At 35.4% G+C, this 24,496-nt stretch overlaps 2 protein-coding genes across 4 annotated transcripts; both read right to left on the minus strand.

Annotated features, from left to right (window-relative positions):
• Window positions 1-19,751: 19,751 nt before the first annotated feature.
• LOC104644308 (uncharacterized) lies at window positions 19,752-22,677 on the minus strand. 3 transcript variants are annotated; one of them, XM_069291278.1, is made up of 6 exons: window positions 22,537-22,672; window positions 21,128-21,157; window positions 20,969-21,022; window positions 20,633-20,690; window positions 20,206-20,349; window positions 19,752-20,086 (listed from the first exon to the last, which is right to left on the minus strand). In XM_069291278.1, the coding sequence occupies exons 1-6, from the start codon at window positions 22,612-22,614 to the stop codon at window positions 19,959-19,961; spliced, it is 492 nt and encodes a 163-aa protein (XP_069147379.1). In that variant the 5' UTR covers window positions 22,615-22,672; the 3' UTR covers window positions 19,752-19,958. The 3 variants fall into 3 exon arrangements, with proteins under 3 accessions (XP_069147379.1, XP_069147380.1, XP_069147381.1); XM_069291279.1 differs by lacking the exon at window positions 21,128-21,157 and having other exon boundaries at window positions 22,537-22,676; XM_069291280.1 differs by lacking the exons at window positions 20,969-21,022; window positions 21,128-21,157 and having other exon boundaries at window positions 22,537-22,677.
• Window positions 22,678-23,056: 379 nt separating this feature from the next.
• LOC138337007 (protein WHAT'S THIS FACTOR 9, mitochondrial) lies at window positions 23,057-24,277 on the minus strand. The gene has a single exon (XM_069291277.1). The coding sequence runs from the start codon at window positions 24,275-24,277 to the stop codon at window positions 23,057-23,059; it is 1,221 nt and encodes a 406-aa protein (XP_069147378.1).
• Between the last annotated feature and the right edge of the window lie 219 nt (window positions 24,278-24,496).

The raw sequence follows: 24,496 nt of genomic DNA on the forward strand, positions 1-24,496 counted from the left end.
CCCATATCCCATTTGAAATTTTGAATTTTATACGAGCCATACAACCACATCTACTCTAATCTTTATCACTTCTTTTCTTGAAAAGGGAAAGCTTATCAGATTTTACTTCATAAGAATAGAGAAATAACCGTCTTGTTACTTCTTTATTTATGTTGTAAGTCTTTGCACTTTTTCGAACACCAAAACCTTTGGCCAGAACATATGAATTATATGCATTTTATGATTCTTTTTCAGAATTAAATTTCATATCAATCTCAAAAGCAAAGTTCTTTTTAACGTTATAAACATTATTTGCTCTTGTAGAATATTCGTTGTCGTTAACATTGAAATCTACAATAATAATTTTAATTTCTGAGTATCAAAACTTAAAAAATAGATAAAAATATAAATATTTATTTAATAGAGAATCTTCATATTCGAATTAAGAAAACATCATATAACGGAAGTGTATTACCTTCTTGAAGAGAAGGCACTTTATCTACATTTACGTCCTTCATTTTTTAAAATTTGAAGCAAAATCTACACATGAAACAAATTATATCATTAAAAATTGTATTTTTCAAATATTATCTTAGCACATAAAAATATTAATACATGCCTTTTGTTTTACTATACAATTTATTTCAGATTTAATTTCAGATATATGATCACTATTAAATTTGAATGCAAAATTTTTTGAAATTATCAATACTAATATCTTATATGAAAGGAACTTTCTACCAAACATTAAGATCATTTATGACAATAATGAATTATACACAAAAGTCTACATAGATAATTGTGTCACACAATCTTGAGCATTCTGCACAAGATAATGCAACATTTTTCTTTCAAGATATGTATAAAATATATTAATCTATAATAAGGATTATTAATAAATAACTTTTCATTCTATTTAAAGTTTTAGTGAGAAAATATAATATCATTGAACAAATAAAAAGAATATTGAGAACAAAGATAGTAAAAGAAATAAGTTCATATATCTATATTTATATCTATATATATATATATATATCTATATCTCTCTCTCTCTCTCTCTCTCTCTCTATATATATATATATATATATATATATATATATATATTTTGTAATTTTACTTGAACAAAATTTGAACGGCTCTAGATAGTAAAAGATTAACAATAATGTTTTGTTTTAGAGTAACAAATGGTGTATTTTTGTTTTAGAGCTTTTGCTTTGTTTGGTAGGCAGCAATCCTAATTTAAGGAGGGAAAATAATATTCTCTTTCCCTCCATTTTTATTGTACTATATAATTATTTTTAATTATTTTTATTTTGTTTCATTTGATTTGATTTCATTTGCAAAGTACACATATTGACCCACAATTTATGTGTCAAAAAATGGGTGAAGCCTCACATAACTTTGATTGTTTGGGTCTCTATCACCATATATTTTATTAAATATTTGCAACACTTAAAAATTGTTTAACGGATAGAAAAATCCTGCAAAATTAAACTATTATTTTAAAAATAGATCTTACTTTAATAGGATAATGATATATTTTCTCTTACATATTTGATTTGTGAAAGAAAAGATGGAGGATATATTCAGTTTGAACGTGTCAGAATTTGTAGACATAAAGCATAATCATGATTCTCATTTTATTGTTATGAGGACAAAAATAATAGGGAAATCTAAAAGTACTAATGGGATTAATGGTAAATGTCAAGACACAATTTTGGCACGAATTGACATGAGAGGGGTAAATGCACAAAATAGTCTTTGATTCCAAAATCGCATGTATTTCCCTCCAAAAAGAAAATTACCTTTGATTTTTTCTTTCTTATTTACTCTCTCTCTTACTTTACTCATTTTATCTCCTTCATTTGACTCATCTGTTCTAATTTTATTTTGTTGATTCATTTGTTGTTCAAGATTTTATTTATTGCTAGATTTATATAATTTTATCAAAAAAAATTCAAATTGTCAGAATAGTCAATGAAACGAAGTATTGAATAATGTTTTGGGGTTAGATGAAGATATAGTTTGTTGTCCTAAAATGACACATTCAATTGACTTGTTACTGTGAAGGAGCATATCCTTTTCATTTATTTTCATAATAACGATTCAACTTATAATAGTGAAAAATCTTCAAAATTTGTGAAAACAATTCAAATATAAAATTTTACAATCTTACTTACCAAAAAATATATAAAAGTAGAAATTATTTAAATCCTAAAAGCTTCAAAGAGACTGTTTTTAAAAAAAAAAATACCAAAAGTTGGGACCTAGTCTAGATTCAAACTCGTGAGCTATAGACTATTCGTTTAATCTTTAACCATTAGCATTGCAATAACATTCGTTCATAATTATGGAAGAAAACGTATTTAGTCTCTTTCATATAAGTGTTTAATGAATATCCCTAGAAAGTTTATGTCACGACCCAAATCTGGGCCGCGACTGGCACCCACACTTACCCTCCTATGTGAGCGAACCAACCAATCTAAACCTTAACATTTCAAGGTAATATCAACATAAAGTAATGCGGAAGACTTAAACTCATTAATAAAATCAATAACTATTATTATTCCCAAAATCTGGAAGTCATCATCACAAGAACATCTATGATCAAACGACTAAACTAAGAGTATTCTAAAAGCTAAAAATACATAAGAAGCTAGTCCATGCCGGAAGTTCAAGGCATCAAGACTTGAGGAAGAAGATCCAGTCCAAGCTAGAAGCATTAGCTCACCCTGAATTTCCGATGTAGTAAGACTGGCTTGAGTTACTGTTGAGTCGAAGATGACGGCACGTTTGCTGCACTCCACAAATAAACAAGAAGAAAACAATAAAAGTAGGGGTCAGTACAAAACACGGGTACTGAGTAGATATCATCGGCCAACTCAAAATAGAAAACAGTATGTATTAATCAATATCATAAAATAAACTAATATCCTTAGCACGCAGCATTTACAGTTACCATAACCCTTGGTTACAACACCAAGCACATCAATGAGGACTCACACCTCCTCATCATACTCATTTGGGAATTTAGTTCATTAGATTGGATATATTAACATATTTCAAGATTCATTATCTTTATTCCCCTCGTGTCGGTACGTGACACTCCGCTTCTCAATATACTATCCTGGTGTCGGAACGTGACACTCCGATCCTCATTCTATCTTGGTACCGGAACGTGGCACCCGATCCATATTCTATCCTGGTGTCGGAACGTGACACTCCGATCCTCATATACTATCCTGGTACCGGAACGTGGTACCCGATCCATATTCTATCCTGGTGTCGGAACGTGACACCCGATCCATATTCTATCCTGGTACCGGAACGTGGCACCCGATCCATATTCTATCCTGGTGTCGGAGCGTGACACCCGATCCATATTCTATCCTGGTACCGGAACGTGGCACCCGATCCATATTCTATCCTGGTGTCGGAACGTGACACCCGATCCATATTCTATCCTGGTACCGGAACGTGGCACCCGATCCCCTAATCTCACCACTTTCGTTCATCAAGCCTTCTTTTATACCAAGGCATCATCATTAACAAAGTAGATTAGGGTTTCTTTTCAAGATTTGGGATTCAATAGCTTCATCATGCTTATTTATTCACAATTACATAATCACATCATTCATGCAAGCATACAATTAAGCATATAGAAGGTTTACAATACTACTAACACATATCATTCGCTATTAAGAGTTTACTACGAATAGTATGAAAACCATAACCTACCTCCACCGGAGAATTGAAATCAAGCAAGTTAATCCTCAAAGCTTGGTGCTTTCCTCTTCTCTCGATCGGTTCTCTCTCTTTGTTCTTTCTATTTTTCTTATTCAAACCCTCTTTCTTTTACCCTAATTAGTATATAATTAAGAATAAAAGATGGCAATAATACCCCACTAATTAACTTAAGGTTACCTCTTTTAACCCCCAAGAATTTGAGTTATTAATATAAACCCCCGAAATATATAATTATAGCAGGAATAGTCCAAAACGCCCCTTTAAAACTTAACCAGAAATCCGACTCCAACTGGGATTACGCCAGTTGTGACGGGCCGTCGCGCCTGCGACGGTCCGTCCTGCTGTTCGTCGCATAGTTTAGAAACTTGATTTTTTGGGTGAATGGCCTGTGACGGTCCTTCACACCTGTGACGGTCCGTCCTGCCACTCCGTCACGAAGTTCAGAGAGTCGATTTTCAGTACCCAATTTCAGATTTTCTAAGTGTTTGGAAACGAGACCCTGCGACGGTCCGTCGTGCCCATGACGGTCCGTCGTTGGGTTCGTCGCCTCAGCCTGTTTTTCCAGAAATAAAATCTGCTGCTCAAAACGACTAAACAGGTCGTTACAATAGATACCAATTTACCCATCGTTCGTCCCGGAACGATCACAAGAAGGAAAACAAGGGCGAAAAGGAGTATCTGAATCTGTAAACAAATGTGGGTATTTTTCTCGCATATCCGCCTCCTTCTCCCAAGTGGCTTCTTCAACGGGTCGATTCTTCCATTGCACCTTGATGGATGCAATCTCTCTTGACCTAAACTTGCGAACTTCTCTATCTAAATAGCAACAGGCTCCTCCTCATAAGACAAGTTCTCATCAAGCAAAACTGAATCCCAACGGATAATGTAGTTTCCATCCCCATGGTATCTTTTCAACATCGACACATGGAATACCAGATGTACTCCGGACAGCCCTGGAGGCAAGGCTAACTCATAAGCCACCTCTCCTACTCGCTTTAGTACTTCAAAGGGACCAATGTACCTTGGACTTAGATTACCCCTTTTTCCAAACTGCATCACCCCTTTCATGGGCGAAACCTTCAACAAGACTTGTTCACCTTCCATGAACTCTAAGTCTCTAACCTTTTGATCTGCATATTCTTTTTGTCTACTTTGCGCCGCTAGAAGCTTTTCTTGAATAGACTTCACTTTCTCTATCGAATCCCTCAAAAGGTCAGTACCCCAAGGTCTAACCTCGAATGCATCAAACCAACCAATGGGAGACCTACATCTCCTCCCATATAATGCTTCAAATGGGGCCATATTAATACTTGAGTGATAGCTATTATTGTATGAGAACTCCGCTAAGGGTAGGAAGCTATCCCAATGGCCACCAAACTCTATCACACATGCACGAAGCATATCCTCCAACACTTGAATCGTCCTTTCAGACTGACCATCGGTCTGAGGATGGAACGCAGTACTAAGGTCCAACCTAGTACCCAATTCCGCATGCAATGTTTTCCAAAACATAGAAGTAAACTGCGTACCTCTATCTGATATGATGGATCGTGGAACCCCATGTAGTCGAACGATTTCTGAGATATAGATCTTGGCTAACTTCTCTGCATTGTAAGTCACCTTTACCGGAATGAAATGAGCAGATTTAGTTAACCTATCAACAATCACCCAAATGGAGTCATGCTTACCCATTGTCCTTGGAAGACCAACCACAAAGTCCATTGCAATTCTTTCCCACTTCCATTCCGGAATGGGCATTCTCTGAAGTGTTCCTCCAGGCCTTTGGAGTTCATATTTTACTTGTTGACAGTTTGGACACTTGGCAATAAAGTCAACAATATCACGCTTCATTCTACTCCACCAAAAGTGTTGTTTTAGGTCACGATACATCTTGGTTGCACCCGGATGTATAGAATACCTTGAACTATGAGCTTCTATCAGAATAGTGTTGATCAAATCATCGACGCGGGGTACACATACCCTTCCCTTGATTCTCAAAACACCTTCCTCGTCGATTTGTGCTTCCTTAGCCTCCCCTCGCAATATTTTATCTTGGATTCGCCTTAGTTTCTCATCATCAAACTGTTTTCCCTTAATTTTGTCAAGAAAAGAAGATCTTGACTCCACACTAGCCAACAATCCTCCCTTCTCATTTACTTCTAATCTCATCAAGTCATTAGCTAGAGTCTGAACCTCTCTAGCCAATGGGCGTCTAGAAGCTTGCAAGTGAGCTAGACTTCCCATGCTTCCCACCTTTATACTTAAAGCATCCGCTACAACATTCGCCTTCCCCGGATGATACAAAATAGTGATGTCGTAGTCCTTCAGTAGTTCCATCCATCTCCTCTGTCTCAAGTTCAAATCTTTCTGAGTAAAGACATACTGTAGGCTACGATGATCCGTATAGATCTCACACTTAACCCCATATAAATAGTGTCTCCATTGCTTTAATGCAAACACCACCGCAGCCAATTCTAAATCGTGGGTCGGATAGTTACGTTCATGCACCTTTAGTTGCCTTGAAGCATAAGCAATCACACTCTTCTCTTGCATTAGTACTGCACCCAAACCAGAATAGGATGCATCACAATAAACAATGAAGTTCTTACCCTCTACTGGCAAGGTAAGGATAGGTGCGGTAGTCAACAAAGTCTTGAGCTTCTGAAAGCTTTCCTCACATTCGTCCGACCATACAAATGGAACATTCTGCTTAGTCAAGTTCGTCAATTGGGAAGCAATAGAAGAGAATCCCTTGACAAATCGGCGGTAGTAGCTAGCTAACCCAACAAAGCTCCTTATTTCTGACACGTTAGTGGGTCTTACCCAATTCTTCACTGTCTCACTCTTAGAAGGATCCACCATCACTCCATCCTTAGAAACCACGTGCCCCAAGAAGGACACTGCATCTAGCCAAAACTCACACTTAGAGAACTTGGCATAAAGCTTTTTCTCCCTCAACATTTCCAATACCATTCTCAAATGCTCTTCATGTTCCTTCTTGCTCTTTGAGTATACCAATATATCATCAATTAATACGATCACGAAGAGGTCCAAATATGGCTTAAAAATCCCGTTCATCAAGCTCATGAACGCATCAGGGGCATTCGTAAGACCAAAAGACATCACTACAAATTTGTAATGCCCATACCTCGTTCGAAAAGCAGTCTTTGGCACATCCGTTGCCCGTATTTTCAATTGATGATAACCGGATCTCAAGTCAATCTTAGAGAAGACACAAGCACCTTGTAACTGATCGAACAAGTCATCAATGCGGGGAAGAGGATACTTGTTCTTTATGGTTACCTTGTTTAGTTGTCTGTAGTCTATACACATTCGAAAACTCCCATCCTTCTTCCTTACAAACAAAACCGGAGCACCACAAGGAGATGCACTTGGTCTAATAAAGCCTTTGTTTAACAACTCTTGAAGTTGGGCTTTTAACTCTCTTAACTCCGCGGGAGCCATTCTATAAGGGGGTATCGAAATGGGGCGAGTACCCGGTTCAAGGTCAATACAAAAATCAATATCCCTATCTGGTGGCATACCAGGAAGATCTGCAGGGAACACATCCAGAAACTCACAAACCACCGAAACCGACTCAATCGAGGGTACTTGGGTAGTGTCATCCTTGAGATGTGCCAAGAAAGCTAAACACCCTTTACTAACCATTTTCTTAGCACGAAGAAAGGAGATGATACGCATCGGATCGGAAGTGTAGTCACCCTCCCACACTAACGGATCTGTCCCAGGCTTGGCTAACGTCACCGTTTTAGCATTACAATCCAAGATCGCAATTGCGGAGAAAGCCAAGTCATACCCAGAATTACATCAAAATCATCCATTTCTAAGATAACCAAATCTACATAAGTGTTGCTCCCCACAAAGTTCACCAAACAAGACCTATACACCTTTTCAACTACCACAGACTCACCCACCGGAGTAGAAACACGAATAGGCATATCAAGTAATTCACAATGTAAATTTAGACCATTAGCAAATGAGGAAGATACATAAGAAAATATGGATCCGGGATCAAACAATACATAGGCCATGCAATCACAAACCAGAAGATTACCTGTGATGACAACATCAGATGCCTCCACTTCAGACCGCCCAGGGAAAGCGTAACAATGGGCCCTTTCGTTTGTTTGTCCGTTGCCCCTACCATGTTGTGATGTAGTGGCTCCAGTTTGCCCATCACCCCGACCGTTTTGGTGACCACCATTACTTCGACCACCGCGTCCTCCAGAATGACGACCTCTTCCATAACCACCTCTACCTCTAACAGTTGGAGGTCTGTAACTCTGTTTTGGACAATACCTCTTAATGTGTCCGATCTCCCCACATCCATAACACTCTCTGGTTTCAAGCATAGGTCTCTCAGAGAAGTGTTGACCGGTCGGAGGTGGACCCCCAACTACAGTCTGTAGTGAAGACTGAATTGGTCGGACTGAGTAACTTCCCGAACCCTGTCCTCTAGTGTAAGCACCATTAAACTCACCTCCCTTTCGAAACCTTTTTGATGTCGATGTCGGGGTGAAGTCGTCTGGCTTCACTCCTTCCACTTCTATCACAAAGTCTACCACCTCTTGGAAGGATTTTGCCGTTGCCGCTATCTGTAAGGCCGAAATCCGCAATTCTGACCTCAACCCCTTCACAAACCGGCGAATTCGCTCTTGTGGACTGAAACACAGTTGGGTGGCATACCGGGATAATGCACGAAACTTAAACCTCATATGCATTGACCGACATCCTACCTTGCTCTAGGCTCAAGAACTCGTCCCTTTTCCTATCCCTCAAAGTTCGGGGGATATACTTATCCATAAACAAGCTAGAGAATGAGGCCCAAGTCATAGGTGGTGCCTCTGTTGGTTGACACTCAATATGTGACCGCAACCACATTTTGGCGTTCCCTTGAAACTGATAACTCACGAACTCAACACCAAACCGTTCTACTATACCCATCTTGTGTAGTAGCTCATGACAGTCAACCAGAAAATCGTAAGCATCCTCAGATTCCGCACCCTTGAAAACTGGAGGTTTCAATTTCAAGAACTTACTGAAAAGTTCATGCTGATCATTTGTCATTATAGGCCCAGTAGTCAGACGTGGAAACGTGCCTATTTCCAATGGAACATCCATGCGGGGAGCCATAGTAGCCACATGTTGTACCTCCGGAGCCTGAGGTGCTGGTGCAGAAAACACTGGGGGTGTCTGGCCCTGATCAGATAACCCGCTAAGATAAGCCAGAACCTGATTGATCATCTCTGGGGTAGGTTGGGGTGGCAATCCCTCATTCTGCACTTGTTCAGTTTCCCCATCCTCCCCTTCTCTTATTACTTCCTCAGTCGGTGGAGGAGTCACTGCCCTAGTATCAGATGGGCTAGGCGCTCGTCCTCTTCCCCTAGAGGACGTCCTCCCACGACCTCTACCACGGCCCCTTGCCGCTGTTCTTCCTCGAGCCACAGCCCCAGTGGCTAGCTCAGTTGTTTCTTGTCTGGCCGGTGTTGGTGTTGGCGTAGTCGTTGCTCTAGTTCTAACCATCTGCGAAAGAGAGTGAAGATGGTCAGATACCAATTCGTATCGCCTAGATACCAATTGGACTCAAGTAGTAGCACGAAAGAAAGAATGAGAGAGTGAAATTTTCCAGAAGTCTTATAGCCTCTCAAGGAAAAGTAAAGGCGTCCCCCTACCGTTCCTTAAGACTCTACTAGACTCGTTCTTGTGTGATGAGACCAACGAACCTAATGCTCTGATACCAAGTTTGTCACGACCCAAATCCGGGCCGCGACTGGCACCCACACTTACCCTCCTATGTGAGCGAACTAACCAATCTAAACCTTAACATTTCAAGGTAATATCAACATAAAGTAATGCGGAAGACTTAAACTCATTAATAAAATCAATAACTATTATTATTCCCAAAATCTGGAAGTCATCATCACAAGAACATCTATGATCAAACGACTAAACTAAGAGTATTCTAAAAGCTAAAAACATATAAGAAGCTAGTCCATGCCGGAAGTTCAAGGCATCAATACTTGAGGAAGAAGATCCAGTCCAAGCTAGAAGCATTAGCTCATCCTGAATTTCCGATGTAGTAAGACTGGCTTGAGTTACTGTTGAGTCGAAGATGACGGCACGTTTGCTGCACTCCACAAATAAACAAGAAGAAAAGAATAAAAGTAGGGGTCAGTACAAAACACGGGTACTGAGTAGATATCATCGGCCAACTCAAAATAAAAAACAGTATGTATTAAGCAATATCATAAAATCAACTAATATCCTTAGCACGCAGCATTTACAGTTACCATAACCCTTGGTTACAACACCAAGCACATCAATGAAGACTCACACCTCCTCATCATACTCATTTGGGAATTTAGTTCATTAGATTGGATATATTAACATATTTCAAGATTCATTATCTTTATTCCCCTCGTGTCGGTACGTGACACTCCGCTCCTCAATATACTATCCTGGTGTCGAAACGTGACACTCCGATCCTCATTCTATCTTGGTACCGGAACGTGGCACCCGATCCATATTCTATCCTGGTGTCGGAACGTGACACTCCGATCCTCATATACTATCCTGGTACCGGAACGTGGCACCCGATCCATATTCTATCCTGGTGTCGGAACGTGACACCCGATCCATATTCTATCCTGGTACCGGAACGTGGCACCCGATCCATATTCTATCCTGGTGTCGGAGCGTGACACTCGATCCATATTCTATCTTGGTACCAGAACGTGGCACCCGATCCTTATTCTATCCTGGTGTCGGAACGTGACACCCGATCCATATTCTATCCTGGTACCGGAACGTGGCACCCGATCCCCTAATCTCACCACTTTCGTTCATCAAGCCTTCTTTTATATCAAGGCATCATCATTAACAAAGTATATTAGGGTTTCTTTTCAAGATTTGAGATTCAATAGCTTCATCATGCATATTTATTCACAATTACATAATCACATCATTCATGCAAGCATACAATTAAGCATATAGAAGGTTTACAATACTAATAACACATATCATTCGCTATTAAGAGTTTACTACGAATAGTATGAAAACCATAACCTACCTCCACCGGAGAATTGAAATCAAGCAAGTTAATCCTCAAAGCTTGGTGCTTTCCTCTTCTCTCGATCGGTTCTCTCTCTTTGTTCTTTCTATTTTTCTTATTCAAACCCTCTTTCTTTTACCCTAATTAGTATATAATTAAGAATAAAAGATGGCAATAATACCCCACTAATTAACTTAAGGTTACCTCTTTTAACCCCCAAGAATTTGAGTTATTAATATAAACCCCCGAAATATATAATTATAGCAGGAATAGTCCAAACGCCCCTTTAAAACTTAACCAGAAATCCGACTCCAACTGGGATTACGCCAGTTGTGACGGGCCGTCGCGCCTGCGACGGTCCGTCCTGCTGTCCGTCGCATAGTTCAGAAACTTGATTTTTTGGGTGAATGGCCTGTGACGGTCCGTCCTGCCACTCCGTCACGAAGTTCAGAGAGTCGATTTTCAGTACCCAATTTCAGATTTTCTAAGTGTTTGGAAATGAGACCCTGCGACGGTCCGTCGTGCCCATGACGGTCCGTCGTTGGGTTCGTCGCCTCAGCCTGTTTTTCCAGAAATAAAATCTGCTGCTCAAAACGACTAAACAGGTCGTTACAGTTTACAATGAGATATTATTAATAAATATAGTCTAATAACCCCTAAAATGTGAGGATAAATTGATCAAATGTTGAGATGTACCATAACTGATTATATTACTCAATTATAACTTGACTATGCATACGTAATCGCATTCAATTAACTTGTATTTATGCGGGAGCATAACTCATATTTATTCTATATTCTTTACATTTATTTTCATCATAATGATTCGACTTATAATAATGAAAAAAATTCAGTATTTGTGAAAACAATCCAAATATAAACTTTTACAATCTTACTTACAAAAAAATATATAAATTTATAAATTATTTAAATCCTAAAAGTTTCAAAGAGTCTTTTTTAAAAAAAATACCTAAAATTGAAACTTAGCCTAGATTCAAATTCGTGACCTATATATTATTCGTTTAAGCTTTAACCATTCCCGCTGCAATAGCATTCATTCATAATTACGATGGAAATGTATTTAGTCTCTTTCATATCAGTTATTTAATGAATATCACGAAAAAATTTAAAATGAGACGTTATAAATAATAAATATAGTCCAATACCCCTAAGATGTGATAATAGATTGATCAAATGTTACATGTACCATAACTAATTGTATTACACAATTATCACTTGATCATGCATATAATCACCACATTCAATTGACTTATATTTGTGAAGGAGCATATCCTTTCCATTAATTTTCATTATAATGATTCGACTTGTACTAATGAAGAATCATCAATTCTTGTAAAAAGGTTTCAAATAAAAACTTTTGAAATTTTCTTTACAAAAACATAAAAAAGTTAAATTATCTAAAACGTCAAAACTACAAAGTTATTTTAAAACAAAGAACTAAATTGGGGTACTAATAGCCTAGCCTCGAACTCGTCACATATGGACCATTTGTTTAAGCTTTACCTTTTCGCACTGCAATAACATTCGTTTATAATCACGAACAACATATTATTTATTTATTTTTAATTATTTTAAAGGGCAACTTTCACATATAGCAAACAAAAATTTCATATTTGTATGCTATAGCAAAGTTTGCATAATTGCGCTTCATAGCAAACATAAAACTGTATAATTCGCTGGCCTAAATTGTATAATTCGCTATCCTATTTCACTGCAATTGTATAATGCACAATTGTATAATTCACTGCCTATTTCGCTGCAATATTTTTATAAAAATTGTTTTGTATACAATTGAATCGAATTAAAATGTATGTATATTGCATAATTATAAGTGTATATCAAGAAGATATTTGTTTTTCTCTTGCTTTATACAAAAACAGAAACACAATATATACACTTCTGTTGTATAAAGCTAGAGAAAATTGTATTTCACTACAATTGTATAATTCGCAATTGTATAATTCGTTGGCCTTTTTCTCTGCAATATTTGTATAAAATTTGCATTTGTCTACAATTGAATTGAATTAAAATGTTTGTAAATTGTATAATTAAGTGTATAACACGAAGATAAATATACAATTTTCTCTCACTTTATACAAAACAGAAACAAAATTATACACTTCTGTGTATAAAGCGAGAGAGGCGAGCAGAGGGAGAGTGGCGAGCGAGAATGGGAGAGTGGTGAGCGAGATTTCTGGGAGATAGACGCCTGACAAATTTTGGCTAACATTTGCTATGGAGCACAATTAAATCAAACCCTAGCTACTCCATTTATTTTAGGTTATTAGTTTGCTATTATATACAATTTTCCTTATTTTAAATTAATAGTAGGAAAAATTAGTAAACTAGTCAAAATAAATAACATATTTAGTAAAAATATCCTTACTTTATAAATATTAGCAATAATATCAAAAATGTCATTATTTTAAAAAAATTATGTTTCCCAATTTTCTTCCTATTTTATCTCTCTTTTTCAATTAATTCTATAAATCTTTTTTTAAAAAAAAAAATCACTCTCTCATGTTTATCTTTTCAAATTGTTAATTCTCTCTCCCATTTAATTATTTTTCTCTCTCATGGTTATGTTTTCTGATTTTCCTCCAACATTCAAGTTGCAAATATTTTTTTGCCATATATTTTGGTTGTTTTTTAATCCAAAATTGAATCAACAAGAATCCCTTTGATTAAGATATCTCTAATTTTTATCCTATTTTCAGATTTCTTTTCTAATTTTATTTTTGTTTAAATCTTAAAAAAATGTTGTTTGTATTTTTCAATTTCCGTTATGATTTACTCTCCAATGGCTGAATCCAAGAGGCTTACTAGAGGTATTCATCTTAATCAACCAATTTCTGGTGATTTTTCATCCTTTAATTTATTTATTACTTAACAAATAGTGTATAATGTATGATCCGCTGCTAAAATGAGGGAAGAAAGAGGGTAAGAACATTTACAAGACTCATTGGTGTGCAAAACTTTCCTCAAATTCAGAACGCAAATGTAGAATCTTTGTCTACTAGTGATGATCTTGTAAAAGACGACGAAGATCGGATAGTTGTCGAACAATTTTCTATTAGTTTCTTTTGTATTTATAGTTCTTTTTTAGAATTTTGTATGCTTTCTTAATTTGTATTCAAATCACTATGTATACTATCAATATTTGTATTTATTAAAAATTTCATGTTGCATGGTTTATGAATCTTGTATTTATCCCTAATTTGTATTCATCCAAATGTTTGTCAACTAGTTATGTATTTTAATTATAAGAAGAACAACTTTCTATTAGTTTATTTGTATTCGAATACAAATACAAATGATAGACATATTGGAATGAATACGACTTAGAAAAGGAAACAAGATTTTGAAAAGAAAAATAAATACGTAGTGAAAAATATATATGAATACAAATGTATTTCTTAAATAGCTACATTTTATTTGACATACATATTGGAACGAATACAAACTAATAAAGGTATGTCAACTGAATTTGACATTTTTTTCTAATTTGTATTTATTCTAAAGGTATGTCAACTAGTTATGTATTTTATTTGAGAATGAGTACACCAAATATTCAATTATTTCTTTTCAATTTTATATTTCATTCACTTTTTCATCATACTAATTTTTTTATTTTATATATTATTATACAAAATTCTAAATAAAAAATAGAATAAATAGAAATACAAATAAAATACATATTGAAATGAATACATACAGGATTTTTGAAGAAAAATATAACTATGTAGGGAAAAAATATATGAAAATACAAATATATTTCTTAAATGACTATATAGATAAATTCGGCATATCTATTGAATGAATACAAACTAATAAAAAACTATAATAAATATAAATAGAATATATTGTGGAATGAATATAATTTTAAAAAGGTAAAAATTCTGGAGAAAAAAAAACAAAATTTAAATTTTATTTGAAAATGTAACTGATGAGAAAATTAAGGATGCTTGCCTTTTTTTGAAATATTCCCCCCTTAATTTTCTCTTTTTTGTTATTAAATAATTATATTCTTTAAATAAAAATAAATAATAAAAACATAAATAAGATACATAACAAACTAAAATGACATTTTTACTAAATATTGAAATTATTGTTAATGAGTCCTCTTAAATGCTAAAATATTGACATTTTGAAAAATTTTCCCTTAATAGTATTAATTAGGTTGACAGGCCCAATACACAATATAGAGACGGATCGAAAAAAGGCCCAAACCAAAGGACCTACACAAAAAACAGCTCAATGCCAATATACATAAAATCCTAAATGAAATTAACATCACAAAATCATCTTAGCAAATTAATCCGTCGTTGTTTTTCCAAAAACAAAACCCATAAAAAACATTGTTAACATAATTATATATTGTTCGTTAGATAACAATTTCCTCTCATCCACATGCACTTAATAATAAACTACCGCTACGTCTATTAGTCAAATTTGTACATTCTTGCCAATTTGAATACACAGAAGATTGAAAATTTTGAATTTGATACATACACGTACTTGACAATAGAAATAAAGGGTTGTTGTGAATGATGAAAAAATTGATAAGGACCAAAAGTAATGTCCAAATATAGTTTACTCAATTTAGATTTGTTGTTGATTTATTATTCCAAATGACAATTACGAACGAAAAAAAAAAGCTTTTACAAATAAAGAACGTATAAAGACCACAAAATTGATACAAATAGAAAGAGTAAACTATAGAAATATAAAACATTAAATCACAATAGATTATAACTGTATAACATTAGATATAAATTTCTTGGGTAGTGTGAACTGAAAAGAATGAGTATAGGTTGAATATTCAGAAGTGGTTTCAATTTCAAAAAGTAGTGATTTTAATAGTATTCATAGTGGTTTTACTTTGGAGGGTACTTTGGGTAAAGGAAATAAATGAATTTACATAATCACCCTTAACTTTACAGCGAAATTAGAACTTTACCTGAAATTAACTGTTCATTCCAATTCGTGCCAAAAAGTTATCTTGCCAAATATATTTTCTGTTTAAAATAACAGATAGAAAATGCATTTATTTTCATATAGAAAAATTAGAAATAAAGCATCAAAATACAAATAAAAATCAAAGGTTTTGAAAAAAATGTACGAAAAAGCAGAAAGAATCGTAAGACCACATAATTGGAAGAGACTGGACCAGGTTGATAATAAACTCTTGCTTGAACTCGAATAACTTTACCAAATTTCTTGGTCACGTTGTATCATCCTTCTCACTTTCCATCTATTCTCCTCATGATTATTGTTACGATCCAAACTCACTGGCTCATGCAGACACTTTTTCTAACACCTAGATAGGTGAATCTTTATCACCCAATTTTAAATTGAAAATGTGGAAATAAACAACTTTGCAATATATTAACTCATTTAGTTATGAAAATCATTTGCCAAGCTTGATGAAATACACAATTTTGGAAAAGTACATGAATTCCTCCTTAGGAACTAGGTACAAGAGCTTCTAAAAAGTACAATTTATGAAAGAATAAGACACATCTCCCACCATAAGGAAAGAGAAGTAGAAACTGTCAGATATCATTATCGTCGTCACCTATGAAACGTCATTGCATTCTATAACCAGACTAAATCAAGTGACATAGCAAAAGTAGTATCAATACAAACAACATGTACTAGTTAATATCACTGGTCGACCTGAGCCAAACACATAATATCATGAAAAATTGCAAATAGTCAAAGAAACATGCAACTTGAATATAAAATTAGGGCCCTGATCCACCAATTTGCCACTCTCGCTACAGATATTGTTACCTTGAAACTCATATACTCTATGTCAAGTCACCTCACCTCCTTTCGCTGTCAACTCCACCATCTAGGTCATTTCAGCCTCATATCATATCATAACTTAATCCTTCTATCATATAGAGATTTCCTTAATATAATACCGCTACTAGCTCAACCAACCTACTATTCTCCCTCAAGTTCTCATGCATCACCTTGGCCATTGACCAATTTTAGTAGTTCACTTGCAAGCTTCTTATTAAACCATCTGAAGTCAAATCCCCCTTATGAGATATGTTTTAAATAGTGAACAGCCATAACCAGTCCCAATATTTAAGCTATGCACCATACCCCCGATCATCAACTTTACCGAGTAACTATAAATTATAATCACAAGTATAATATAGCCCGAACTTCAAGTCCTCATCCTAAATTGATATGCATAATAAACATGAGCAACCTCGATATAACAAGTCATACATGATCCATCATATCTTTCAAATAATATTAACCATAAAATACTCGACCATTAAAGACTTTGATCAAATTATGATCTTCAAATATTCTCAAGTTCCCAAAGACTCGAAAAACTTATGATAGAATATATGCCTTCACTTATCAGTCAATGTACCAGGTCCCTTGACACACTAACAAGTATGAACAGAAAGTAAATGCAGTTTAAGCAACACAACGATTTTACGTAGAAACCTCCTTGCTTAAGGGAGTAAAACCACGACCCGTCTCACAGGATTTTCAACCGTTTTCACTAATCTTCACAAGCAAAAGTGAAACCCGATTACAACATATGTGAGAAGAAGTTTTTAATGTCACGTTCAAGCAATAATTTCTATTGCTTGACAAGCCTAAGTAGAAGTAAGTCTACCCACTAAACTATCCCACCTAGACAACTTAGAATTCCAATACCACCCACTGATTCCTTTATAGATTCAGGAATAGTTTACAATGTAAGACCAAGAGAATATATTCTTAAACAACTACGCTAAATGCTCCAGAGATTTCAGTTGTTGTTTGAATAATTCTGCTGTTTGATTTTCGATAGCTTTTGCATGTGTTCTTGAAAATACTTTATCAAGTTGCAAAAACTAAGGAATAATTTTTAGGAAAGTGACTTTTATATGGACAAGTGACTTTCCTTAAACTCTCTGCCATTGGTTGGAGAGGTCTGACTTTCTGACGCCATTGGGAAATGTGCACCCACTTTCTGTACCTTCTCCAGCTGGCAGTCAACTGGCTAGTCACATTGGGAACCTGGTACCTTTACTAGGTCCCTGAATTTGCTTCATCTTCAAAACTCAAGTAAGAAACCTGGTACCTTTACAAGGTCCCTGAGTTTGTCAAATCATCAAAACTGCAAATAACAACTTATAATCAGATTCTGCTCAACTTTAGGCCCAAAAGCATTTTCAAAAGTTAAGATTCCACCAACTAAGCTAGTGTTTGGAGTAGATTTTTTTTTAAAAATTATCTTTAAATATTTATTTGATCATGAAATTTGCTCAGATTATTATCTTCAAATATTTTCAAGTTCCCAATGACTCAATCAATTTTTCAGTTTCTGGGACTTCCACTCACAAACTTCAGTTCTTTCCCAAGTAAAATACAAGTTCAAATATAACATTAAATTCAAAATTCATAACTTCTGAAAACATAAATTTTCAAATTTCAACTTGAAAATCTATGATTAAACAAGAGCTTAAAACAATTGTTTGCAAGAACCTCAATAATTTGGGGAATTGATGACTTTTTGTTTCTGATGAAGCAGCAAAGCACTCACCCTCCTTTTCGATCTCTCTCAACCGATTCCATCATTCAGAAACACACTTTACAATGGAATTTTTTTTTGGGTTTCCCACCCAGTGTTTGGAGTCTGTATTGGAGCTCCAACTAAATCTGGATCGTGCACTACAACACCCATTAGAGAGTGACTTTTTCTATTACCGAAACTCGAATCTGAGACCTCTGATTATGAGTGGAGCAACCCCACCACAATGGTATCTTCTTTGTGAATAGGTGTTGTGCAGCCTTTACTATAACCCCTCCCCGACCATGTCTTCTTGAAGTTGGAAGATTTTATGAAAGAATCAAATGTTTCTCTTGGATCATAGTTCATGGAGAATGCTTCACCAATATGTAGATCGATTATCATCAACAAATATTGTTGCTATGCAATAAGAAAAGGGGATAAGCTATAGTAATATTATCAAAATGATTTTTTTTTTTTTATAAATGCATAAAACTTCCAAAAAGTACAAACACTACAATATATGTCAACATAAAAGTTTCACACTACTTTTGTTCACCATATTTTCTCAAGTGCCCTACTAAATTTTCATCAGTTCTACACATCTATATACATCTGCCTTCCAATGGTTTCTGCCTTTGCGTTGGATTTTAACAAAATGTGAATGAAAAAAAGAGAAGAGAATGAAAAAGTGGGGAACCAATTTTGGAGGGAAAATAAAAAGTTATTTGCAAAATGCAAACGAAAAGTCATTTTTCCCATATTGATAGAAAAAGGAAATGTTGTTCTTATATTCGGGAACACTTCATTTACTTCTTAAAGGGTTAAAAAGAAGGTGTCCCCTCGTGGCATCGTTGTAGTTCATAATATTTTTGGACAAAATTTATTTCATGAATCTCATTAATTAAATTCTTTTTTACTAATGTAAGTTCTATTATAAATTAATTCAGCATGTTAGTTAATTAACATAATTAATTTAATTTAGCGAGATTTATTCAAATTCGCGTGTAACGGTAACGTTTTTCCTGAAGGGACATGTTCCTTCCAGAAAATCGTTATTTTACCCAAAAAGATACAACGGTCTTAAACGACATGTTTGAACAGACGCGTTTACACCATTATCGAATAGACGTGTCCTTTGCTGCAAGTGACTATGAATAAGAGATTATTTTCGTTTTTCAAAACACTGAAATTTTTTCCTCTATCCATATATTTTCTCTCATAAACAAAATTATCGATCGACTGAGTATGTGTGCTCTTTTTACTATTCTTACGTTCACTGAAGTTATTGAAGTTTGAGGTACCGCTACTTCTTTAACTGGTTAATTCGTTTTATCTTGGGAGAAATTAATCTGCAACCTCGGATACAGTGAGGGGATTAAATTTCTTAAAAAAACACAACAATTTCTATGGACTCGGATTAAAAGTTTTGTATCTATTTCATCTTATTTCTTTTTCTGTATTTTTTAACTAACCTCAATACAGTTGAAATAACCTTGTCATAAAGATATCAAGAATTTCCTTATCCTAACAGTAACTACTTGGCTAGATTTGATATCATTACTTTAATATTGAACAACTCCAAAAATGTCCCAAAGCTCCAAAGCCACCTTACTCCAAAAATAGGTGGTTGTTTCCTTTCATATCTTCTCCACACATGTACTCCAGTGCATAAGTTGAGGCCTCTTTTTCTCTTTTTGTAAAAAAAATCATAACAATGTGAAACAGGCCACAAGTATCTACAATGTTTAGGAATGTGCATCAACAAAAGTTGTTTATGAAAAGAATTCTTCAATGATTTTTGTACACAATTAACAGAAGAGCTTAAAAAAATTGAGTTAATAACGGAATTAAGTACCAGCAATGGTGCAAAGAAGCCAAGATGGACTGAAGCTTCTCCATTTGGTTTGATTTGAAGAAGCCACTGAAACAAGACTTCGGGGCTCATCACCTTTTTCCGCTGTCTTCACTTTTACTTTCATACCATCAGGCAAAATAGGGCCTACATAATCGAAAAAGAACTTCACATCAGAAAATTATTTGCATTTTAATCAATTAATGATGAGCACATACTATTGCGTTAAAAACTGAGGCTATGTTGCGATACAAATGTACAGTAAAATTAATGATCAACTTAAGGCATCTTATGAAAAAAGAACAGATCAGAAAAGAATAGAAGCAACACAAATAAAAGTATAGAAGCTCAGGAATATGTACGACTCAGGTCTCTCTATAAGAAGCAAAAGAAATGTATTGGGTCTTTCAAGATATGGGATACACCTTACCTGAACTTCGCATCTCAGATAAATTCTTTAGCCTGTTTTGAGTCTTGGCAGCCAGGTCCTACAACAGAAACAAACAACAAAATCATTCCTAGTTCTAATGTATAAGAAAATCTCCTTTTTATGAAAGCTCACTTTGAGAGCGTTAATAAGGTATGGTCTGTCCTCGGCAGTATAAAAAATACTTTTTATTTTAGAACCTATTATATGAAACACACAATGAGAAACAACTCTCATACAAATTTTCTGTTGTAAAACATTCAGAGGTAAGCACATGAAGGGTTAATTGGTTGAGGTTTATGACCCTTTAAGTACAACAGCTGAAGTATACAGTTTTACCTTACTGAGATAGCTGATAATGAAGTTGTCTCTGGTTATGCTCACCTTGGATTGCTGAAGAAGAAATCATATACAGACAGAAGCAAATCAAAAAATCTCCCCAAAAATAGAGACGAAGAATAAGGGAAAGAATAGTGAGAAAGGAGTCGGCAACAATACTTCAAGTAAAGAACACTGGCAATAGTTTACCTGCGAGCAAAGCAAGGTCAAAGGGTAAACAACAAAAGAGGAAAGGAAGGCGAAGAAAGGAGTAAAACAATTTTTATTGGTTGCTTAGCTTTGGGAGGTACAGAAACTCCATAAATCAAGTAGTTAAAAAAAAAAAAGAAAATAAGGAAAACAAACAGATAGAAATCACTAAAAGCTAGATCCAAAGAGCATAAATTCCCATCATCAACTACTAGACAGCTAATTCATAAAATTCAAATCTGAAGTGGATCAAAAATCCGACAATAAGGGGAAAATGGAAAGACTTAGCCGAAGAAGAGCAATTCAGATCAGACTAAGACAGCTTAAAAACATTATTTTTTGCCTGAACTGGAAGAGTAGCTAACCTGAATACCATATAAGGTATGAAGAAGCTAAACTAAAGGGGAAGTTAGTTATCAACATATCCAATCTAGCAAGAAGTTGATCTAAATGAAAATGAGCATTGATAATAGAGCTCATACATAGATGCATAAGAAAGACTTTATTTATCTTGTACAGGTAAAATATCACTAGTTTTGTATTCCTTTTAGGGTTATTGACACAAACTGACAGCTACTATTTTCAATGTCAGTGTCCCATCTAGGCATAATATTCACAAGACAAATGAATCCTCAATATCATATATAAAGAATGTGGTGCAAAGCTAAAAGTATATGAGTACAAAAAATTTATTCAAAAAATGTATAAAGATAATTCTGGTAATGATAGGATATAGTCAAGTAATGCATATGGATACACTTGCTTTCATTTGATTTTGAAACAACATTTAATGTGAAAGTGACCTTGGTGAAGTGATATTTCTATCTCTGAGAAAAGTATGCCAAAACCAAGTTGTTCAGCCAAAAATAATATTCAAGTTGATGTGCGAGCTTTAGTGCAGCTTCTGACTTAAGAAAATTTGTAATTTATAGATATATAAAATAGCTTTAGTGCAGCTTCTGGTAATCTATGTTTTTTCTAACAAAATAGAGAACCTCATAACCTGATTTAGTGCCAACAACAATTTTAAGTCTAAAGCATTCTAAATACTGTGTCCACTTCAGAGATATCTTAAAAGGTATTTTGTTTTCACATTTGCTCAGATTCATTCATGGGACCTGAAAATCTAAATTAATGAAAAAAATGAATGATGTGTCAGTTGTCACAGAGAGAACGCGTTGACAACAGAGAAAGGAATAAATGATGTATCATGGAGATAACTTGGTGATAAAACTGACATAAACTATCATATACACTGTCTTATAGGATTCTCAAAGAACATGAGCATACTATCTGACAGAATCTGAAAGTCTCCATCCAGCCTTTAGACACTAACATAAGATAAATGAACTTCCTCGCTAAAGGTAAACAATCCTTACCATCACATTTAGGTGACACCACAGAGTCTGTTGCTGCAAGAGTTCCAGCTGAATACTTCTTACAGAACAGAAGTCCATCAATAATACTCATTGAGACATATAAAGGGCACTCCACAGGTGATTCTCTGAAATGATGCCATTAAGGGAGTATTCACACTCAAAGCTCATCTTTCGATTGCACAAGTTGATTCCCCCTCTTCTTGATATTTAAATGGCCGTCTTCTTTGATTTAGTTGGATTAACTAATATAAGGACCAGATCATAAGCAAAGATTGGGTAGAACTTCCTCAACTTTATGAAGAACCTCCCCGCAAATTTAGAAGAGAAATACGAATCTCAAAGTTACAGCCAATCACCTCTCAGCTTCTAGCTACAACAGTACTACTTTAAGGACCTCTATCTAATGTTATTGGTATATTAAGAGCATATCCAAACTACTTCCGCGTGTTTTTAAGAAGCCCAAACAGTCAATCCAATCACCTCTCAGATTATGACTTCAACATTCTTGAAAGACCTTTACCTACTTTGCTTCATGTTCTAAGCACATACCAGAATCCGAGCCTATATCAGAGTAATATCTAGTTCCACAGGTCTCACCAACAAAACTACTTGTCAATGATTTCTCTTCCTCTGGACCTTGGTTAGTGTCTTTATATAACCCTCTACTACGATTTAGAAAACCTTGTTTCATCATGTTCGCGAATTTCTCCCTTATCTGAACAAGGGGATGCTTCTCAATCAGTTGATTGCGCTCATAAGCCTCTCTAAGGACGATTGTCTGTGTGTCACCCTTCATAGAAAGGTAAAAAATCCCCGGATGCCGCTCAAAGACCTTTGTGAACTTCTGAGGCAATTCCAGTGGCTTACGAAGATTGCTCACATTGTTCCTCTCTGTTTTCTTTTGTAAGATGAGGTGCAGAAGCTCATGAAACACCCCAACTATCCTCTTCTCTGACACATCTGTCCTTGGGTCCAAATGAGAAGCATCTACATAAGGAGAAGTATAAGGCAGCTTTTGCCATTCCTCCAACCATTTCATACATTTTCTCTTTAACCCAAAACCCCTGGTGAATCCAATAGGAAATGTCAAGGTCCCATTTTCCTTTGCAGAATTTGCCTCCAAATGGGAAACAGCTAATTTGTGATCCCATGCTAAAAGCTTCAAACCGACACGACCATCAGGAAGGTCCACCAAACTAAACAGCTCAGGATATTTAATAATCAATGAACTAGCACAATCATGCGGCAAGCCTAAATCCCATTTTAACTGATCAATTGTCTGAAGAGGAAGCATCCTCTTATTGGTCATCATCAAAAGCTTTCTCAACCTATTAACAATATCTGCACTGCACTGGCGGAAAACGTCAACTTGCTCATGATGAAACTCTAAAGTCTCAGGAGTCAATTTGAACCACGGAACAGGAGTACCAGCACTATCACAACAAAAGAACTCCTGAAAAATATTCGGGTATCGCCTAAGGAAAGTGGAGACTTTCAAATCATGAGGGAGTCCAAGCTGCCTATGCTTTCTTTGGAGATGGTAAATAGGAATACCAGAAGTGGATTGTGAGGCAATGATAGAAACTAGTGTAGTTCCGGCCTTAAGTTGTGTACCTCCAACTACTACAGAATCCAAGACACTATCTTTAACCCATTTAAGCTTTACATTGACAAGAGTACGCTTCTGATGGAAATTCAATATGGAAATAGTGGAACCCTCTTTTATTAAAATCCTCAGCATTTCGGTGTGAGGCTATAAGTAGAATATGAATATCGAATCCGGATTTAATGGGACTCCAAAGTAAACCCCGGATGAAAAACCAAAAAATATATATATGTAAAATACTAGATTAAAATTTCTTATGAATGAATGAATGAATGAAAGGGAGTACCGATTTGGCTCTGGGCGCTGGAAATTGTAGTAGGCGGATTTCAGGTAGCAGAGCGGCGGAGTTGCAGC

Source organism: Solanum lycopersicum, chromosome 11 (assembly GCF_036512215.1).
Source record: "Solanum lycopersicum chromosome 11, SLM_r2.1".
NCBI classification, from domain to species: Eukaryota; Viridiplantae; Streptophyta; class Magnoliopsida; order Solanales; family Solanaceae; genus Solanum; species Solanum lycopersicum.

Excerpts from the sequence above, each read along its gene's own strand:
- LOC104644308 (XM_069291278.1), bottom strand. The coding sequence starts at position 22,614 with ATGGACTTCTGTTCTGTAAGAAGTATTCAGCTGGAACTCTTGCAGCAA. Across the intron at positions 21,023-21,127 it reads GCCAGTGTTCTTTACTTGAA|CAATCCAAGGTGAGCATAAC; the intron begins GTATTGTTGCCG and ends TTTCTTCTTCAG. Across the intron at positions 20,691-20,968 it reads TTATCAGCTATCTCAGTAAG|GACCTGGCTGCCAAGACTCA; the intron begins GTAAAACTGTAT and ends TTTCTGTTGTAG.
- LOC138337007 (XM_069291277.1), bottom strand. The coding sequence starts at position 24,277 with ATGCTGAGGATTTTAATAAAAGAGGGTTCCACTATTTCCATATTGAAT.